Source organism: Trypanosoma conorhini (assembly GCF_003719485.1).
Source record: "Trypanosoma conorhini strain 025E chromosome Unknown Tco_14.4_contig_00498, whole genome shotgun sequence".
NCBI lineage: Eukaryota > Euglenozoa > Kinetoplastea > Trypanosomatida > Trypanosomatidae > Trypanosoma > Trypanosoma conorhini.
In genome coordinates this window covers 1-14,144 of record NW_021704586.1, presented here as the reverse complement: position 1 = coordinate 14,144, position 14,144 = coordinate 1, and the positions used below count along the sequence as shown (strand labels likewise).

The window sequence follows — 14,144 nt, the reverse complement described above, 5'->3', positions numbered from 1 at the left end:
GCCAGGAGGCGTGGGAGTGGCCACGGCCTACAACGCAGCCATTTTCTGCCACGACGCCGTCGCCAGGAGGCGTGGGAGTGGCCACGGCTACAACCGCAGCCATTTTCTGCCACAACGCCGTCGCCAGGAGGCGTGGGAGTGGCCACGGCCTACAACGCAGCCATTCTCCGCCACGACGCCGTCGCCAGGAGGCGTGGGAGTGGCCACGGCCACAACGCAGCCATTCTCCGCCACGACGCCGTCGCCAGGAGGCGTGGGAGTGGCCATGGCTACCTCTGTTTCTCAGGTTGGAAGTAAAACTGTTCCATTTTCCAGTTCCGCGCCACCACGTGCAGAAGTTCTTGAGGCGTTGGCTCAAGCTGCTGCTATAGAGGGTCGTAGGTCATGGAAGGGTGTAGAGTGGACCAATAAGAATGTGGGCAACTATATTCAGCGTCGTTTCTACGGCGCTGAGCCAAGTCTTCGTGCGCCAGATCTTGAAAAAGAAAGGCGACGAAAAAAATCTCTCCCAAAAATTCGGTTGTTTCCACTTGGCGCTAAGAGGGGCTCTGGGGAGATGGGCCCAACATCACCATAGTTTCCGCGGTGAATATGGTTGTAGAGGGTGCATAGAATTCTTAACTTGTTGTGACAGTTTTATGTATTTTCGCGTTTGAAATGCGTTGTTGGGTTGCTGACACTTACGCATTGGTTTTGACATGTGTTTGGTCGACCTTCAAATGTGTCTTGATTCTTCGTTTCTCCCCTGTTTGGGATGGCTAATCAAAGCATTTGGGTTGGCAGTGGGAAAAAAATTTTTTTTTTTTTGCAACGACTATAGGACGTTGAAAATGCTGACTGCCGCGGCTTTACCGCCGTCAATACCACCTGTGGAAACTCCACCGCTTGCAGTGGGGTCCACGCGGCTTACGGCAAGCAGCGGTTATCAGCCTCCATTGCCGGCCTCTGTTCCACCGCCAAGCCCACCACCTCCGGTACCTTCTCCCACAGCAACTTTCAGTACCACACAACCGCCAGTCCCTGCGCTGGCAACGACAGCTGTGGCCCCTGTTGTTAAGGATGCAAGCAAAGGACCCGGGCCTATTCCAGGCACTGCAACCACATCGCCGTCTATTGCTGTCTTGCCCACATACATCCCCGTTGTTCCACCTGTTGTGCGGTATAATGAAGAGACACAACACATCTCTGCGCCACCTCTGCCTGGGGCGCCGACGCAGGCAGTCGTCTCACTTCGGGAGCGGTGCGGCAAGGAGCACCGCACGAGACTGCGCATGCAACCTTTGGACAACAGATATTTGTGGCGGCCTGCGCCTACGTCGGAGTCCATAGCATCGGAATCGTGGCGTGGGATCTACTGGAAGCACGTGGATGTGCATCGTTACGTTGCGAGGCGGTACCGCGGCAACCCGCCCCCGATAGAATAAATGACGCGCAAATTGATTGCATGTGTACCGTGTGAGGAGGTTGCCAAGTCCCCGTTAGGGGCTCTGAAAGTGGGAAAAGAAAAACAAAACCAAACACACCCATAAATTGTTTTTCCTGAGTGGTCTTTCTGCTGTTTACTTTTGCCTTTGCTTTCCAGTTTTTCTCCATCTCTCTCTCCTGCTCTCCCTTGCTCTCTATATTATTATTATTATTATTTTCTTGTTGCGATGATGCCATTTTGTCCATTAATATCTCCCCAACTGAAGTCTGTGCCGCGGTGTTTCGCCTGCGAATCGGCCTCCGGTTGCTGGAGCGGGGACTTGGAAGCGAAGCTAATCAGGAGCTAACAACTGAACGAGACGAGGTGATACGTTGGAGAGGGGAAAAGGCGCGAAGTAACGATAGAAGGTGTTACGGGTTTGTTTCCAGCTGGGGGCAAGTGGAAGAACTCATGTTGCGACGCACGTCTGGAAACAGGGCATTGCATGCCTTTGTTCGCTCGCCTCATTACCGATCTGTTCCTAGCGCCGGACCGAATGGGATTGTGGTTAACCGCGACATGCTGACCCATCAGTTCCGCGACTTCTACAAGACTCTACAGCACTCTTCTCTAGTTGACAAGGTCCACTTGATGTCTGAGCGGCCCTCCGTTGAGTCTTTGCGTGTGGCGGATCAAATGGCCTCTATTGGGGCCACCTTTTTAGGAATGCCTCTGACGGGCATGGAACATCGCGCGACGGAGTTCATGGAGTCGATGCGTTACGTGCGCGGCGCCGGTGGCCCATCTACGCTCGCGTCATACCTTCAGGACACGGAAAACTGCCGTTGCCACAGCGGCGACATTGTCTGTTTGCCGACAGGCATTGCAGTTGGGCACGGTCCTCGCACAAATGCGGTGGCTCACTCAACGCTGAAACAGCTATTTGAGGTCAAGGAGGATCAGTTCACCTTTGACGTTTTCACATTGGAGCAGGAAGGGGACGCGCCACCGCTAGGGGACTACTTTGGCTTTGCTGGCAACAATGTTCTGCTAACGTGGAAAGATGAACATGGTCTATTGGCTGTGGACCAGTACCAGCAGAAGCAACCCAGTGCTGAGATGAATGTTGTCTACCTCGAGCCTGGCTGTCATTTCCTCTCCTTTTACGGTGTTGATTTCACCACAGACGTTTTGGTGCAGAAGGGGTACGAGCGGTCAATGGACAGCATCGCCGCCGCGGGGCTGAATCCCATCCCGGTGCAATGGTCAGAGATGGACAAACTTGGCATCTCCATGCGGGCGGCGGTGCTGCCACTGAAGTTCCTCAACGCAAATGTCGGTGGTATGTTGTCACGAAACAAAAGCCGCGGGGCCAGGTGGCAGACGCATCAAATACCTTGAAGAAACTGGGGGGAATGGCAGACGAGACTCTTTCCTTGTTGCTGCCGTTGTGAGGGGTGGGGCGGGGTTGTTTTTCAAAGCTCCGTCTTTGCGACCTAGGCCAACCGGCATATGTCGTGCTTATTTCACATTATCTTTTCCCATAACGAATGTGTGTCATTTTGAGCCTTTCGTAGGAATGAATGAGGAATCCACAATCGCTCAGAATACTTTTACGCTTCAGTGGATTGGTGATGGCTATGCCCATACAGAGACAAGGACCTAAACAAAAAAAAAAAACTTCCCGTAATAAATGTGTTCCCCGTTAGCTTCTTATTGTCTTTGTATGTGTGTGGTGGGTTCTTTTCTCATTTTTATTTTATTTTTCAGTTTACCGGTTCCATTGCGGTCTGTATTTTGCTTCCGCGTCTGTGCGTGCGTGCCCCCTCGAGGAGACAAGTAACGCAGGAGGGTGTTTAGGGGAGTGGACACTAAAGGAAGTAGAGGGAGCTGGCGCGGCAGAGACAGCACCTTTAAGCAAACGCAGACGCTGGTATATGGCGTCCAATGATATCAATGCTTTTAAGCAGCACCTGTGGTCGCTCTTTCAGTCGTACTCCTACATCTCAGGCGGAGGAGGCAAGGGTGACCCGCCAGCGCGGCAGCTGAGCGAGAGCGGATACCGTGCCGTCATGTCGTTGCTTGCGGACATTGAGGTCATCAATCGCTTTTTCACAGCAGAAGACGAAATTACGCAGCGTGAAAGTCTTACACGCATGGGGTCTGAACGCTTCAGGGACGAACTATGGGAGGAGATGCTTTCCGCGGGTGAGCGTCTGCTGGCTTCTGCCAGTGGTGGTACCAAAGTCATTGCTCAGGAAGAGCGGGAGGAGGCGGAGGCGGACCTGGCGCTTACAGCAGATTATGATTACCATGTCATGCGGCCGTCGTTTGGGCACAAGACCATAACTTGGGATGTTTTCCACGCGGTGCTATTGCTGCGCCTGAGCAACTCCCTGCACCTGCGTGCTGGGGAATATGTGCTGCAGGAGTGTCGAGAAGCACTACACCCCTCTGCCTGGCTACTGCCAGCGCGAGGCTCGTGCGAACTACCGCGGTGTGCCGATTCCGCACCAGACACGTCTCCAAATGGGCAAGAATCTTGTAGTGACAAAGCAGGCCCCGCAAAAACCGCCATGCGACTTACTTTCGCGAGCGCAAAGGGATCGGCGCCCCAGTGCAGCCCGACCTCGGTGAATTCTTTAACATGTAGTGTAAGCAAGACGAGTGCCGATGATAAGGCGCCTGTGGGCGCTGTCGACGTGCACGCGGATCAGGTGCCGCAGACATCATTGTCCTTCTTGGGTCTTCATAGGCTACGGGATAAGGAGACTTGTGAGCAGCCGGGTGCTGCTGTGCCGCCATCTCCCCCAGCGGGGACAAACATGCCCTTTTGCTTCGTTGATTCCATTGGTGGGCGCACGGACGTCACGAAGGGCATTCTCGCCGGCGCGGGCCCACACCAGTCCTCCCCTCCGCCACGCCCGAAGCCGTCGTCCATGGCGGTCCCCATCTTCTCCTGTCCAGCCCGTGCTGGGTCAGCGAAATGGGGACAAGTGACGGTAGAGATAAAACGGCTGCGGCAAAGACTCGCTCGGGGCGACGAGGGTCACCCAGAGAAAAATGGCGCGGACGCTTTATTGACGGATTCGAGGAAGAGCGCGGTTTCACCGTCGTTGGAGACGACACTGGATATGTGGAACACCGCCCACGTGTCAAAGAGCATACTCCCGTTGGACGCGGCATCCGAAGCGTCTCCCGCGCGGTGTGACGAAGAGGCGAGTCAACGCTACAAGGAGCGATGCCGGCAGGCCTCGCGGTGTTTGGGACCAGCTCCAGCAGCATCTCTTTCGCCGTCGCCGAGCCCAGAGCCGACTATCGGTGCGAAGGCCATCATAGCTTCTCCTAACGCCGGTATGCAAGACGATCCTCACCCGCCACTTGGAGAACGAGCATGTGCGTCCGAGAAGAAACTTCCAGCTGCCGACAACGCCCATGACGGCAACTTGCGACGGTGTGTGCAGGTTAGCCATGCAAATGAGCCCATTGCCTGTGGAAGGTCAACTGATCTGCGAGAGGCACCTCGGCCGAGGCTCGTCGCATTGCTGCCCCCAGAAAGTGGGATGCGTAAGCAGCGCATGCCACCGCCGTCACCCTCACGTCGGGCCCTCTCCCGTGTGGCGAGTGGCCGGCGTCCTGTGCAACCTATTGTCCCCCGCACGAGAGCACCATTAAAGGGTTAGTTAATGTAGGACTTCTAAAACGGAAATGGTGACTGCATGGCTCCATTGTTTGCCAAACCTTTTTGTATAACGCTTCATTAGATACGTATTTGAAACATCTGAAACCCTTAGATCAAAACAAGCAATTTTTAGAGTAAACGGAAACTCCGCTGTCTGGAGCCACACCGCATTCAAAAAAAAACTTTCACAAAAAAAAAGATAGACCTGTATTCTTTATTTGTCCCTGTTTTTTTTTGCATTCTGTTTTTATCCCCTTTCTACTCGACTTTATGAGAAGATGGATTTAACTCGCCACCAGGGTTTGCGGCTGCAACCGAGGGAAGACTGGCGAGCCACTCCCAAACAAGATGAACCTTTTCCTTTTTTTGTCGTGTACTTTATGTAGTTCTGTTTTTTTTTGTTTGTTTTTGCAGCTCATTTCTTTTCCGCTTCATTATTTCGTTCGTTTTTGGGTTCCCCCTAGTCTGGATCGGCGTCGCGTGGCAGACCCCGGTGATCGTGCAATTCCCTCGCCGCCACCACTTGACATCCCACGGCAGCCGTTTTCCCCTTCTGGCAGACGATGCAGCTGACGCCCCGTATGGGTCGTGAGGGGGGCGCCTACAGGCGTCTCGCTCTGCGGCCGTCGCGGATGACGGCGACCGCGGCGGTGCTCGGCGTCTCTCTGTTTAACGCTCGCGGCATTCGTACCGTGATCGCGCCCCGCCCCGCCGTGACGACGCTAGTGTACATTGACAAGTACGGCCGCCCCATACGCAACGGCACGGAGACAGATGTGTCGCTCATCCGTACCCGCGACAACAAGTTCTACCTGCAGCGCGTGCTTGAGGGCGGAGAAGTCGTTCGCTGGCGTGCGCCAGGCCTGGATCACCTGAAAAACGTGACCAACTTTGAAACATACACACTGAACGAAATAGACGAGTACGGCGGCGTCATCATCCCTGCGGATGTGATGCCCACAGCGTCGAACGATCCGCCGAGCTTTCACGACGCGGTCTATTACATTAATCGTGTGGAGGCAACAAAGAAGTTCACACGCAAAGATAGGCGTCAATGGCATCGACGTCTTTTTGCACATTGGAAGGAAAGTCCCGAAAAATTCTTGAATCACTCCATTGGCGTTTATGGAATACCGTTTGTGCTCGTGCTGTGGTTGGCAATTCGTGGCTTTCACAGCATCAAGAACAATAAACCCTTCTGGGACGTCAACGTCTACGGCAAGACCGATGAGGAGCGAGAGTTCCAGGACCCGTGGCTGAGGCTCAAACGCTTTTCCGATCGCCACCCGGAGCACGAGGGTCTTGATATGACGGTGACGATGATGTCACCTGGGCAGTCGCGTCTGTCCTCCTCGCGAGCAGAACTACGTGAGTCCGACTTCACGGACCCCCACTTTCACAGCGAGGTTTGGTGGAAGCTGCGACACATGCGGTACTACGGCCACTGGCCGAAAGGTCTGGCCGAGTAAAAAGGCGGGGTCAAGTGAGCAGGAAACAAAGTGTTGGGGGAATTCTTCCGTAGCATTATTTTCTTCTTGATGTTATTGCAATTTTCTGCGCGGCGGTCAACACCGCGTCGTTGAAACCCCTTTCGTGCAGATATCATTACATTCTTTTTTTTCATTGCAATCTACATCGACTGTCAAAGCGGCATCGTGCAGTTGTGCCTGTGTCGTTTCTCTGTGGGGGATTTTCTTTTGTATTGTTTTTCTGGTCCGTTTTTTTTTTCGCTTCATGTGTTATTATCGCACAGCTTGCGTTACCACCATTCTTTGCCCTTCTTGCTTTTGCTTTCCTTCTCATTGCAACATGTATGCAGCGGTTCCCGCGTCAGAAGAGGAAGACGCCTTAGCTCGTATCTTCGCCTCTTCGGCGCCTGCTAGTTTCCACCCACACTTGTCCCTCCTCCCTCTTGAACGCATAGATGTCCCACAACATTATTCGACGTATCTTTGGTGACCGCAAGCTGCCCGAGAACCTTAGCGGCAACGAATATGAGCGTTTTATGCAGGAGAACTTTCCCAAGTGGATCCACGAGTTTGAGGAAAGCGGTTTCCTTGAGGCCACAAAACTGCCGGCAATCAAGAGCGAGGATGAGTTCTTGCAAAAGCTGCAGGAACACAAGGATGACCTCATGGTAATTAAGTTCTGGAAGCATGCATGTATTCCATGCCTGTCGTTTGCGGAGATGTACAAGCAGGTGTCGGACCAGTGTAAGGCCGAAAAGCGCCGCATCGTGTGGTACAGCGTGGACACAAAAGATCTCGACACACGATCACTTGTGGAGTATCAGCTTGTTAATGGCACACCCACCATTCAGACCTTTAGTGGGCTGAGGCAGGTGGGAAAGGAGATACGGGCAACAAATATGGAGGACTTAATGAAGGAACTCAATTCGCGGGAGGCGGCGGTGGGGCGCAGCTGAGGACGCCAATATCTCTCTCTAAACAGAGGAATAACGAAAAAAAAAGGGGGGGGAGAGAGCGAGAAGTTTAACCGAGTGTACGTTTATTTTTACTTGGCGAGCATACCTTGGCTGTACCACAGTGAAAATCGGCGACAGGGGCTGCAGCGGCGGCGGCAAGTGCACGAGAAGGAGGGGTGCGTATTGGGCAGCAGCATCTTGGGCTTCACGGCTGCCTGTTGCTTCTACCGCAGCGAGGTGGGGCCGAAATTGGGGACACGCCGGCCAGTTGTCTTTTTTTTTTTGTTAGCTCACAGATGAAAGGAAAAAAAGGTATTTACGAGTACTTGTCAGACGTGAAGAATAATAGCAGAAGCCCGGTGGAAAGAGTGGCTGTTATGATTACAAACTCGCTGCCACTGTAGATGCGAATCTTAGACTTTTTTTTGCCTTTATTTTCTCTCTCACCGGGGGGGGGGGGTTCTTGTCCACACACATACGCATACGTAACCTCCACCCACGTGCACTCTTCCGCATGAATGGTAGGGGCACCACACTTTGTGTGGGCGACAAGGGAAACGACCACCAGATTTTGTGCATTAACAGACTTGGCATTCCCTCGATAGAAGCGCGCTAGCTGCAATGCCAGTCGTATACCTCATTGCTCTCACGATCGTCGCTTTCATACCCGTTACCTTACTTGTGTATGTGTTCTACACAGTTTGGCGTAAAAGAGCGAGAAGAGAAGGGGGCTCGGGGGGCGCTGCCGTCCGGACCTATCCCGAGGCGCTTCCGACCGAACTGCCACTGCAGTACCTCAACGTGCCCTACGCCGACGGCAACGCGTTAGTCCGCGTGCATGAAGAGATACCTGGCAGGGACGAGTTCTTCGAGGTGGTGAGGTCGGCAAGCACCTCCGGCGACAGTGACGGGCCTCCCGGAGAGGTGGGGAAAAAAGAACCGGACGTAGTGAAGACGACGGACACAAATTGTGGTGAATCGAACAGCCGTCACAACTCCTCCGTCCCTGACACAGAGTTGACGACTCGCGAGCATCGTGTTCATCGCATTGAGAACGGAGGATATATTATCCAGGAGGTGCGGCTAAACGAAGTTGAAGCACTTGATAGAATATTCCTTCGCCGACGTTCCTCGGCGAGGGTGTATGGACGTGCCGCCTACACTTAGGCGACCCTGTTGACTAGTGATCGAACGACGGGGATGGAAGCGCCACGTTTTGGACTATGACCGACACCAAACGTGTTGTGTTTCGTAAAGAGGAGAAGTAAACAAAAAGCGACAGGCCTGTGAGTAAAACACTAAGTAGAAGAGGAGATACGCGCATGGTTAGAATCCTTTGTTTAGTTATTTATCATTCTCACTCCGTCGAGGAGTAGTTCGAACAGAAACTTCCTTTACGGGGGTTGTGAGTTTTTTTTTCTTTTTTCTTTTGTGCGGTTGGATTTTTATTGCTTTCTTTTTCCCCTGTAGCATTGTCGCCTTGCCACGCCTCTGCCGTAGCATTACTAGCGATGATTTTATAAATTGGGACGTATTTTATTTGCGTCGATGGCTTTTGCATTTCTTCCCCAGTTTTTTTTAAGTATGAAATTAAAAAAAAAAACTGACAAAGAAAGTGGATTTTTCCTTTTTACCGGCGCGGCAAGTTTTTTCTTGTGAGAAATTATTGGGCGTTTCCCCGTTTGTTTCTTTCTGTGCTGCTTGTTTGATGCCTTTCGCTCCCGTATTCGGTTCTCTCCTTCCCGCTTTTATGCTCCATTCTTTCGTGGGACTCTCATGCCGCTACTTTTTCTTCGTTTGTTTTGGAGGAGAGGGGTGGGGCGGGGGAAACTGTTCGGCAAGAAAATAGGATAATGAGTGCACTCTGGGGCACGGCCGCCTCGAGCTGGGCGGAGGATGAAGCGTACCTTGCTGGCTCTGTGCCTCATGGAGGCGGTCTGCGATACACCGAGACGGCAGTTCCACGGGAAGTCGCTGCGTTCGTGAAGGGTGGACCAGCGAATTCCCCTGCCGCTCCGTCCCTTTCTCTCAGTTCTCTTCCTTCTCAGTCATGCCCGCTTGTCCATGCGAAACAGACCCCTGCTGCTTGTAATGAAAACGACGATACCGCAGGCGCCCGGCCTCTGCCGAGGGCATTTTCCGTAGCGTCAAACGAGGGGTGTCAGTTGGAGTGCTTGGCATCTATTGCCTATTTGGTGGGCTCACCGATGCAGCGGAGTCAGCCCACATTGATGGAGCCAGTCCAACAGTCCATGAAACTAGTGCGAGAGCTGCTGCGTCGCGGCGTCGATCCAGAACAGGTTATTCGTGTCATTGAGTCAAGAGAGGAGGTGAGTGGGGGCGGGTAGAGAGGGCTTCGGACTGAGAAGTAAAAAAAAAAAACACGATGTAGTCCTCGAAAAAGCGTATAGTCTTCTTGTCCTTCCCCATTATTATTTGTTTTTGCTACCTGCGGAGTCGCAATTTTGAGTAAACCATGAAAACGGTGGCTGCTTCTTTGTTCTTTGTCTTGGTCGCGGTGGCACTACGTACTGTTTTCGCCTCGCTGCGAGCAATAGGTCCTCTACAGGAAGATGCCACAGCTGGAAAAGGTTTTGTCGGGGAAGGTGGCGGTCGTCACAGGGTCAACAGGAGGTATCGGCCTTGGCATTGCGATGCAGCTGGCGAAGGCTGGGGCTGATATTGTCCTCAACGGCAGGTACCCGACCCCGCGGGATCCGACGATCCTCGAACAAGTGGCAGCTTACGGTACGCGTGTTCGCTACTTTGGTGCCGACATGAAAAGGCGCGCAGACATTGAGGCTTTGCTGCAGTTCACAGAGAAGGAGCTTGGAGCCTTGGACATTGTGGTAAATAACGCCGGCGCCACGCATCTCTCTCCAGTAGAGGACTTTCCTCCGGAGAAGTGGGATGACATTATCGCGCTGGATCTCACAGCCGCCTTCCACACCACGCAGCTGTGTCTGCCAGGCATGCGTCAGCGCGGGTGGGGACGTATAATCAACATTGCCTCCACACATGGGTTGGTGAGCTCGGTTAATAAATCGGCTTACTGTGCGGCCAAACATGGTTTACTTGGACTTACCAAAACTGTGGCTCTGGAAACCGCCACTACAGGAATTACCTGCAACGCGATATGTCCAGGGTTTGTTTGTACGCCTCTGGTGGCGAAGCAAATTCAGGCGGTCGCTGATGCCGAATACGGCGGTGACATAAAGACTGCAACTGAGGAGCTTATTTCCGAAAAACACCCGTCTAAAACATTTGTCACGGTTGAGCAGATTGGAGAAACTGCGGTGTTTCTCGCTGGTCCAGGGGCGGACCAGATCCGCGGCGCTGCAATCACCGTGGATGGAGGGTGGGTCGCCCGATGATTTGTTATTATTTATTATTAATATTATTAATTTTTTCTTTTCTTTTCCTTTCCGGCTTCGCAAACATGTGTGTCGGCGCCTGTCTCGAAGGTGGAGTGCCTAATTAACTACTATGTACCATTTGCGGAAATTCTGACATATTACGGTGTAGTTCTTCCGAGAAAGGGGTTTCCTGCAGATGCAGTCGGGTTCGTTTTGACCATGATGCCCATTTGTCGCCTTGTTCACTACCACCACTAGCTTGCGTGGAGGTCAGCTGTCGTGGCAGCGCCCCTCCCACTCTGGCCGGTGCGGTACTGGCTCTGGCAAGTGCGCTAAGGAACTCATGAACCATCGCATGGAAACTCATGCTGAATTATTGTTATTATTATTATCTCTTTCGTTACATTTTATTTATTTTTTACCCCCGTTTGTAACCAAAAAATAATAATATTGACAATAATTGTTTCTTTGCGAACGGTCTTGAAGACTCCCATGTATCGGCGGGAAGAGGAGGTTGTGCTGGGTTTCAAGGGTGCGTATGTGCGCTGAGTCGCGACGCGTGCCCAGTTTCTGCTTGGCGAGTTTGCAGCCCCTTACTGTATTGGCCGTGGAAAGCCGTACAGCACTGGTGACTTCTACAGAGGGCGATATGCAGAGGTATTACTGCATATCTTCCATGTTTGGGTAGGTGGTTTTCTTGTTTTTTTTATTTTATTTTTGTTTTTATTTTTTATTTTTTATTTTCACGGCTACATCTGGTACGGGGGGCTGGGCTGCGTTTTCAGTTGGGACGCAGCTATGCATCTTTCTCGCAGAGGTTTTTGTACCGTAAGAGCGAAGTTTGCTGAAAGTCTGCTTTTACGAAGTTGCAAACTACCACTCTGGTGGAGGTCGCGTGGGTGTGTGTGTCTTTTTTTTGTTTTCTTTTCCATGTGCCAGGAATAGCCATGAGAAGTTTCAGCGTGAGGATGGGAACGGGACTGGTGATGAGAGGGAGTATAGCAGGAGACTCCGCATCAGGAAGAGAAAAGGGTATCGCCGCCTACTAGTATTTTTTATCGCCATTATTATTACGTGCATGCACGTTCGCACTCCTTGCTGGTTGCGGTTTTCACTCTCACGCTGTTCATGGTGTTTTTTTTTGCTGGAATATATTTTTGTAGAGAGTTGCATCTTGACACTTTTCTTCCCTTCTTCCCTTCTTCCCTTCTTCCTTTATTCCTACACATAATATGTGTGCCATTCTGCTTGCTGCCCAGTGATTTGGGACTATGCATTGGATGCTTCGCCGGGCCGCACCCCCCCATGCCTCACGCACGCGCAAATGGGGTCGTCGATTTCTCTACTGCGCCGGTCTGTTGGCTACCGGCTACGCCTGCGCCGACTACTGGACAGGCAACTCTTTCACTCGCTCTCTGCGTGCAGTCAAGGCGACGGCGCAGATCTCGTATTTGTACAAGACGAAAACGCCCGAAACTCGTGAGGAATATTCCGACCTGCACCGCAGGGCAGCAGAATTGATTTTAACGGTATGTTTGAAGAACGAGGGTCTTTACATCAAGCTGGGACAGGGCTTTAACGCACTGAATCACGTCCTTCCGCGCGAGTACATGGATGTGTTGAAGGTGCTCCTCGATAAAGCCCCGTCTGTGCCATTGGAAGATATTCATCGAATCATTAAGGAGGAAACTGGAAAGACAGTGGACGAGATTTTTTCTCACTTTGATCCCGTACCTGTCGCCTCAGCTTCGATAGCTCAGGTGCACCGGGCCACGTTGCGGCCCGCGACTCCGCAAGATGAGCCAAAGGAAGTTGCTGTCAAGGTTCAGAAGCCGTACATTCGCTATCAAGTCTTTTGGGACCTTCAGACGTACCGTTTCCTTACGTGGGCAATTGGAGTTCTCTTCAGCATGCCGGTGGGTTGGGCACGCCAGAGCGTCGTCGACGGTGTTCGTCGTGAAACCGATTTTTCTGCAGAGGCAGGCAATGTGGAGCGAATGCGGCTTGAACTTGCCGACAACCCAAACGTGTATGTCCCAAAGATATACAAGGAAGTCTCCACGCAGCGCCTGCTGGTGCTGGAGTGGATAGATGCCGTCAAATTGGTCGAGGTGGAGACCGTGCGTCAGCAGTTTGACGCCGTTACTGTTCTCAGAACCATTTTCGACGTTTTTGGGGACATGATTTTTAAATATGGCTTTGTGCATTGCGACCCGCACGCGGCCAATATTTTGGTTCGCTGCCCATCGCCGAGTGGGCAGCGTGAGGAGCACCGGTCGTCGCCGAAAAAATGCAAAAAACCGCAAATTGTGTTGCTGGATTTTGGTATGTGCTGCCCGGAGAGGGAGAGGTTTCGTGTGGAATACGCCTTGCTCTTCAAGTCCATCGTGCTGGGGGATATGGATACCATACGTAAAATTGTCACGTCGTGGGGCATCACCGATCCCGAGGTGTTTGCCTCGATTCAGATGCAAAAGCCTTACGAGTCTTTGCGCCGCGGCAACTGCGGCGAGGTTACCAAGCGGGAGGTGTTTGAAATGCAGGTAAAGGCGCGGGAAGCTGCCCGGACAATGCTGAGGGACCAAGAATTGGTGCCACCCGAACTGCCCTTGGTGGGGCGCAGCATTGACATCCTTCGGGGGCTTAACCGTCTCTACGATGCACCAATCAACCGTGTAAACATGTTTGTTCGGAGGGCTGTGGGAGGGCTCGGTCCTATCAACAGCTATGAGAGTGCTCAGTACTACCTTGAGCAGATTGCTCGTCCGATCGACACCGCACCAGCAACAGCGACGACGGCGGTAAAAGGTGCCGCTGCCCCAAAAGTGGTGTCTGTGTTCGATGCGACTGTTGAACAGCAACGGCGGGAGCAGGCGGCGGCAGCGCTGCGGCTCCATGCAAGGCGCAACGCCTCTCTCGCAGGTTGGTTGCGCGAGCATGTTCTCTCCGCCTATAGGAGGGTTATATTTGAAGTCGTGCTCTTTTTCTTCGATGCCTATCACCTGTTTGGGCGCCTGTACATGATGCTTCTCATGGCGTGCATGCCGCAAAAAGCGGGCGCAAGGAGAAATGAGGACTCGCTCGAGGACCTCCTTCAGAGGCGGGAGCTTCGCTTTGGTGGCAGGTCACCACGTTCACCGAGTAGGGACTAAAGGAAGGACAATAGAAAAAAAAAACAGAGACAAGGAGAAGAGAGAACGAGAAGTAAAATGCTGGCAAAGCATTTCAATGTTGCGGAACGTTCCTACGCATATATATATATATATATATATATAT

The 14,144-nt window shown here is 52.4% G+C and overlaps 10 protein-coding genes across 10 annotated transcripts, besides 8 other annotated features; all 10 read left to right on the top strand.

Moving 5' to 3' along the window:
• Tco025E_06931 (uncharacterized protein) lies at positions 1-577 on the top strand (the record flags this gene model as incomplete). The annotated part of the gene is made up of 1 exon (XM_029373798.1): positions 1-577. A coding segment is annotated over one exon (577 nt), but the record flags the coding sequence as incomplete, so codon positions are not given.
• Positions 578-830: 253 nt separating this feature from the next.
• On the top strand, positions 831-1,424 carry Tco025E_06930 (uncharacterized protein; the record flags this gene model as incomplete). Its single annotated transcript, XM_029373797.1, has 1 exon — positions 831-1,424. One exon carries the CDS (start codon positions 831-833, stop codon positions 1,422-1,424), a length of 594 nt encoding a protein of 197 aa, XP_029226104.1.
• Positions 1,425-1,622: 198 nt separating this feature from the next.
• Positions 1,623-1,649: a microsatellite.
• Positions 1,650-1,876: 227 nt separating this feature from the next.
• Tco025E_06929 (putative amidinotransferase) lies at positions 1,877-2,806 on the top strand (the record flags this gene model as incomplete). Its single annotated transcript, XM_029373796.1, has 1 exon — positions 1,877-2,806. One exon carries the CDS (start codon positions 1,877-1,879, stop codon positions 2,804-2,806), a length of 930 nt encoding a protein of 309 aa, XP_029226103.1.
• Positions 2,807-3,342: 536 nt separating this feature from the next.
• On the top strand, positions 3,343-5,088 carry Tco025E_06928 (uncharacterized protein; the record flags this gene model as incomplete). The annotated part of the gene is made up of 1 exon (XM_029373795.1): positions 3,343-5,088. The coding sequence occupies one exon, from the start codon at positions 3,343-3,345 to the stop codon at positions 5,086-5,088; it is 1,746 nt and encodes a 581-aa protein (XP_029226102.1).
• A 354-nt stretch (positions 5,089-5,442) lies between these two features.
• Positions 5,443-5,496: a sequence feature (A-rich).
• A 172-nt stretch (positions 5,497-5,668) lies between these two features.
• On the top strand, positions 5,669-6,556 carry Tco025E_06927 (uncharacterized protein; the record flags this gene model as incomplete). The annotated part of the gene is made up of 1 exon (XM_029373794.1): positions 5,669-6,556. One exon carries the CDS (start codon positions 5,669-5,671, stop codon positions 6,554-6,556), a length of 888 nt encoding a protein of 295 aa, XP_029226101.1.
• Positions 6,557-7,011: 455 nt separating this feature from the next.
• On the top strand, positions 7,012-7,512 carry Tco025E_06926 (uncharacterized protein; the record flags this gene model as incomplete). The annotated part of the gene is made up of 1 exon (XM_029373793.1): positions 7,012-7,512. The coding sequence occupies one exon, from the start codon at positions 7,012-7,014 to the stop codon at positions 7,510-7,512; it is 501 nt and encodes a 166-aa protein (XP_029226100.1).
• Positions 7,513-8,133: 621 nt separating this feature from the next.
• Tco025E_06925 (uncharacterized protein) lies at positions 8,134-8,679 on the top strand (the record flags this gene model as incomplete). Its single annotated transcript, XM_029373792.1, has 1 exon — positions 8,134-8,679. The coding sequence occupies one exon, from the start codon at positions 8,134-8,136 to the stop codon at positions 8,677-8,679; it is 546 nt and encodes a 181-aa protein (XP_029226099.1).
• Positions 8,680-8,922: 243 nt separating this feature from the next.
• Positions 8,923-8,973: a sequence feature (A-rich).
• Positions 8,974-9,365: 392 nt separating this feature from the next.
• Positions 9,366-9,860, top strand: Tco025E_06924 (uncharacterized protein; the record flags this gene model as incomplete). Its single annotated transcript, XM_029373791.1, has 1 exon — positions 9,366-9,860. The coding sequence occupies one exon, from the start codon at positions 9,366-9,368 to the stop codon at positions 9,858-9,860; it is 495 nt and encodes a 164-aa protein (XP_029226098.1).
• A 225-nt stretch (positions 9,861-10,085) lies between these two features.
• On the top strand, positions 10,086-10,886 carry Tco025E_06923 (NAD(P)-dependent oxidoreductase; the record flags this gene model as incomplete). The annotated part of the gene is made up of 1 exon (XM_029373790.1): positions 10,086-10,886. The coding sequence occupies one exon, from the start codon at positions 10,086-10,088 to the stop codon at positions 10,884-10,886; it is 801 nt and encodes a 266-aa protein (XP_029226097.1).
• A 1-nt stretch (position 10,887) lies between these two features.
• Positions 10,888-10,915: a microsatellite.
• Positions 10,916-10,932: a sequence feature (A-rich).
• A 308-nt stretch (positions 10,933-11,240) lies between these two features.
• Positions 11,241-11,260: a microsatellite.
• A 300-nt stretch (positions 11,261-11,560) lies between these two features.
• Positions 11,561-11,612: a sequence feature (A-rich).
• Positions 11,613-12,139: 527 nt separating this feature from the next.
• Positions 12,140-14,020, top strand: Tco025E_06922 (putative ABC transporter; the record flags this gene model as incomplete). Its single annotated transcript, XM_029373789.1, has 1 exon — positions 12,140-14,020. The coding sequence occupies one exon, from the start codon at positions 12,140-12,142 to the stop codon at positions 14,018-14,020; it is 1,881 nt and encodes a 626-aa protein (XP_029226096.1).
• Positions 14,021-14,118: 98 nt separating this feature from the next.
• Positions 14,119-14,144: a microsatellite.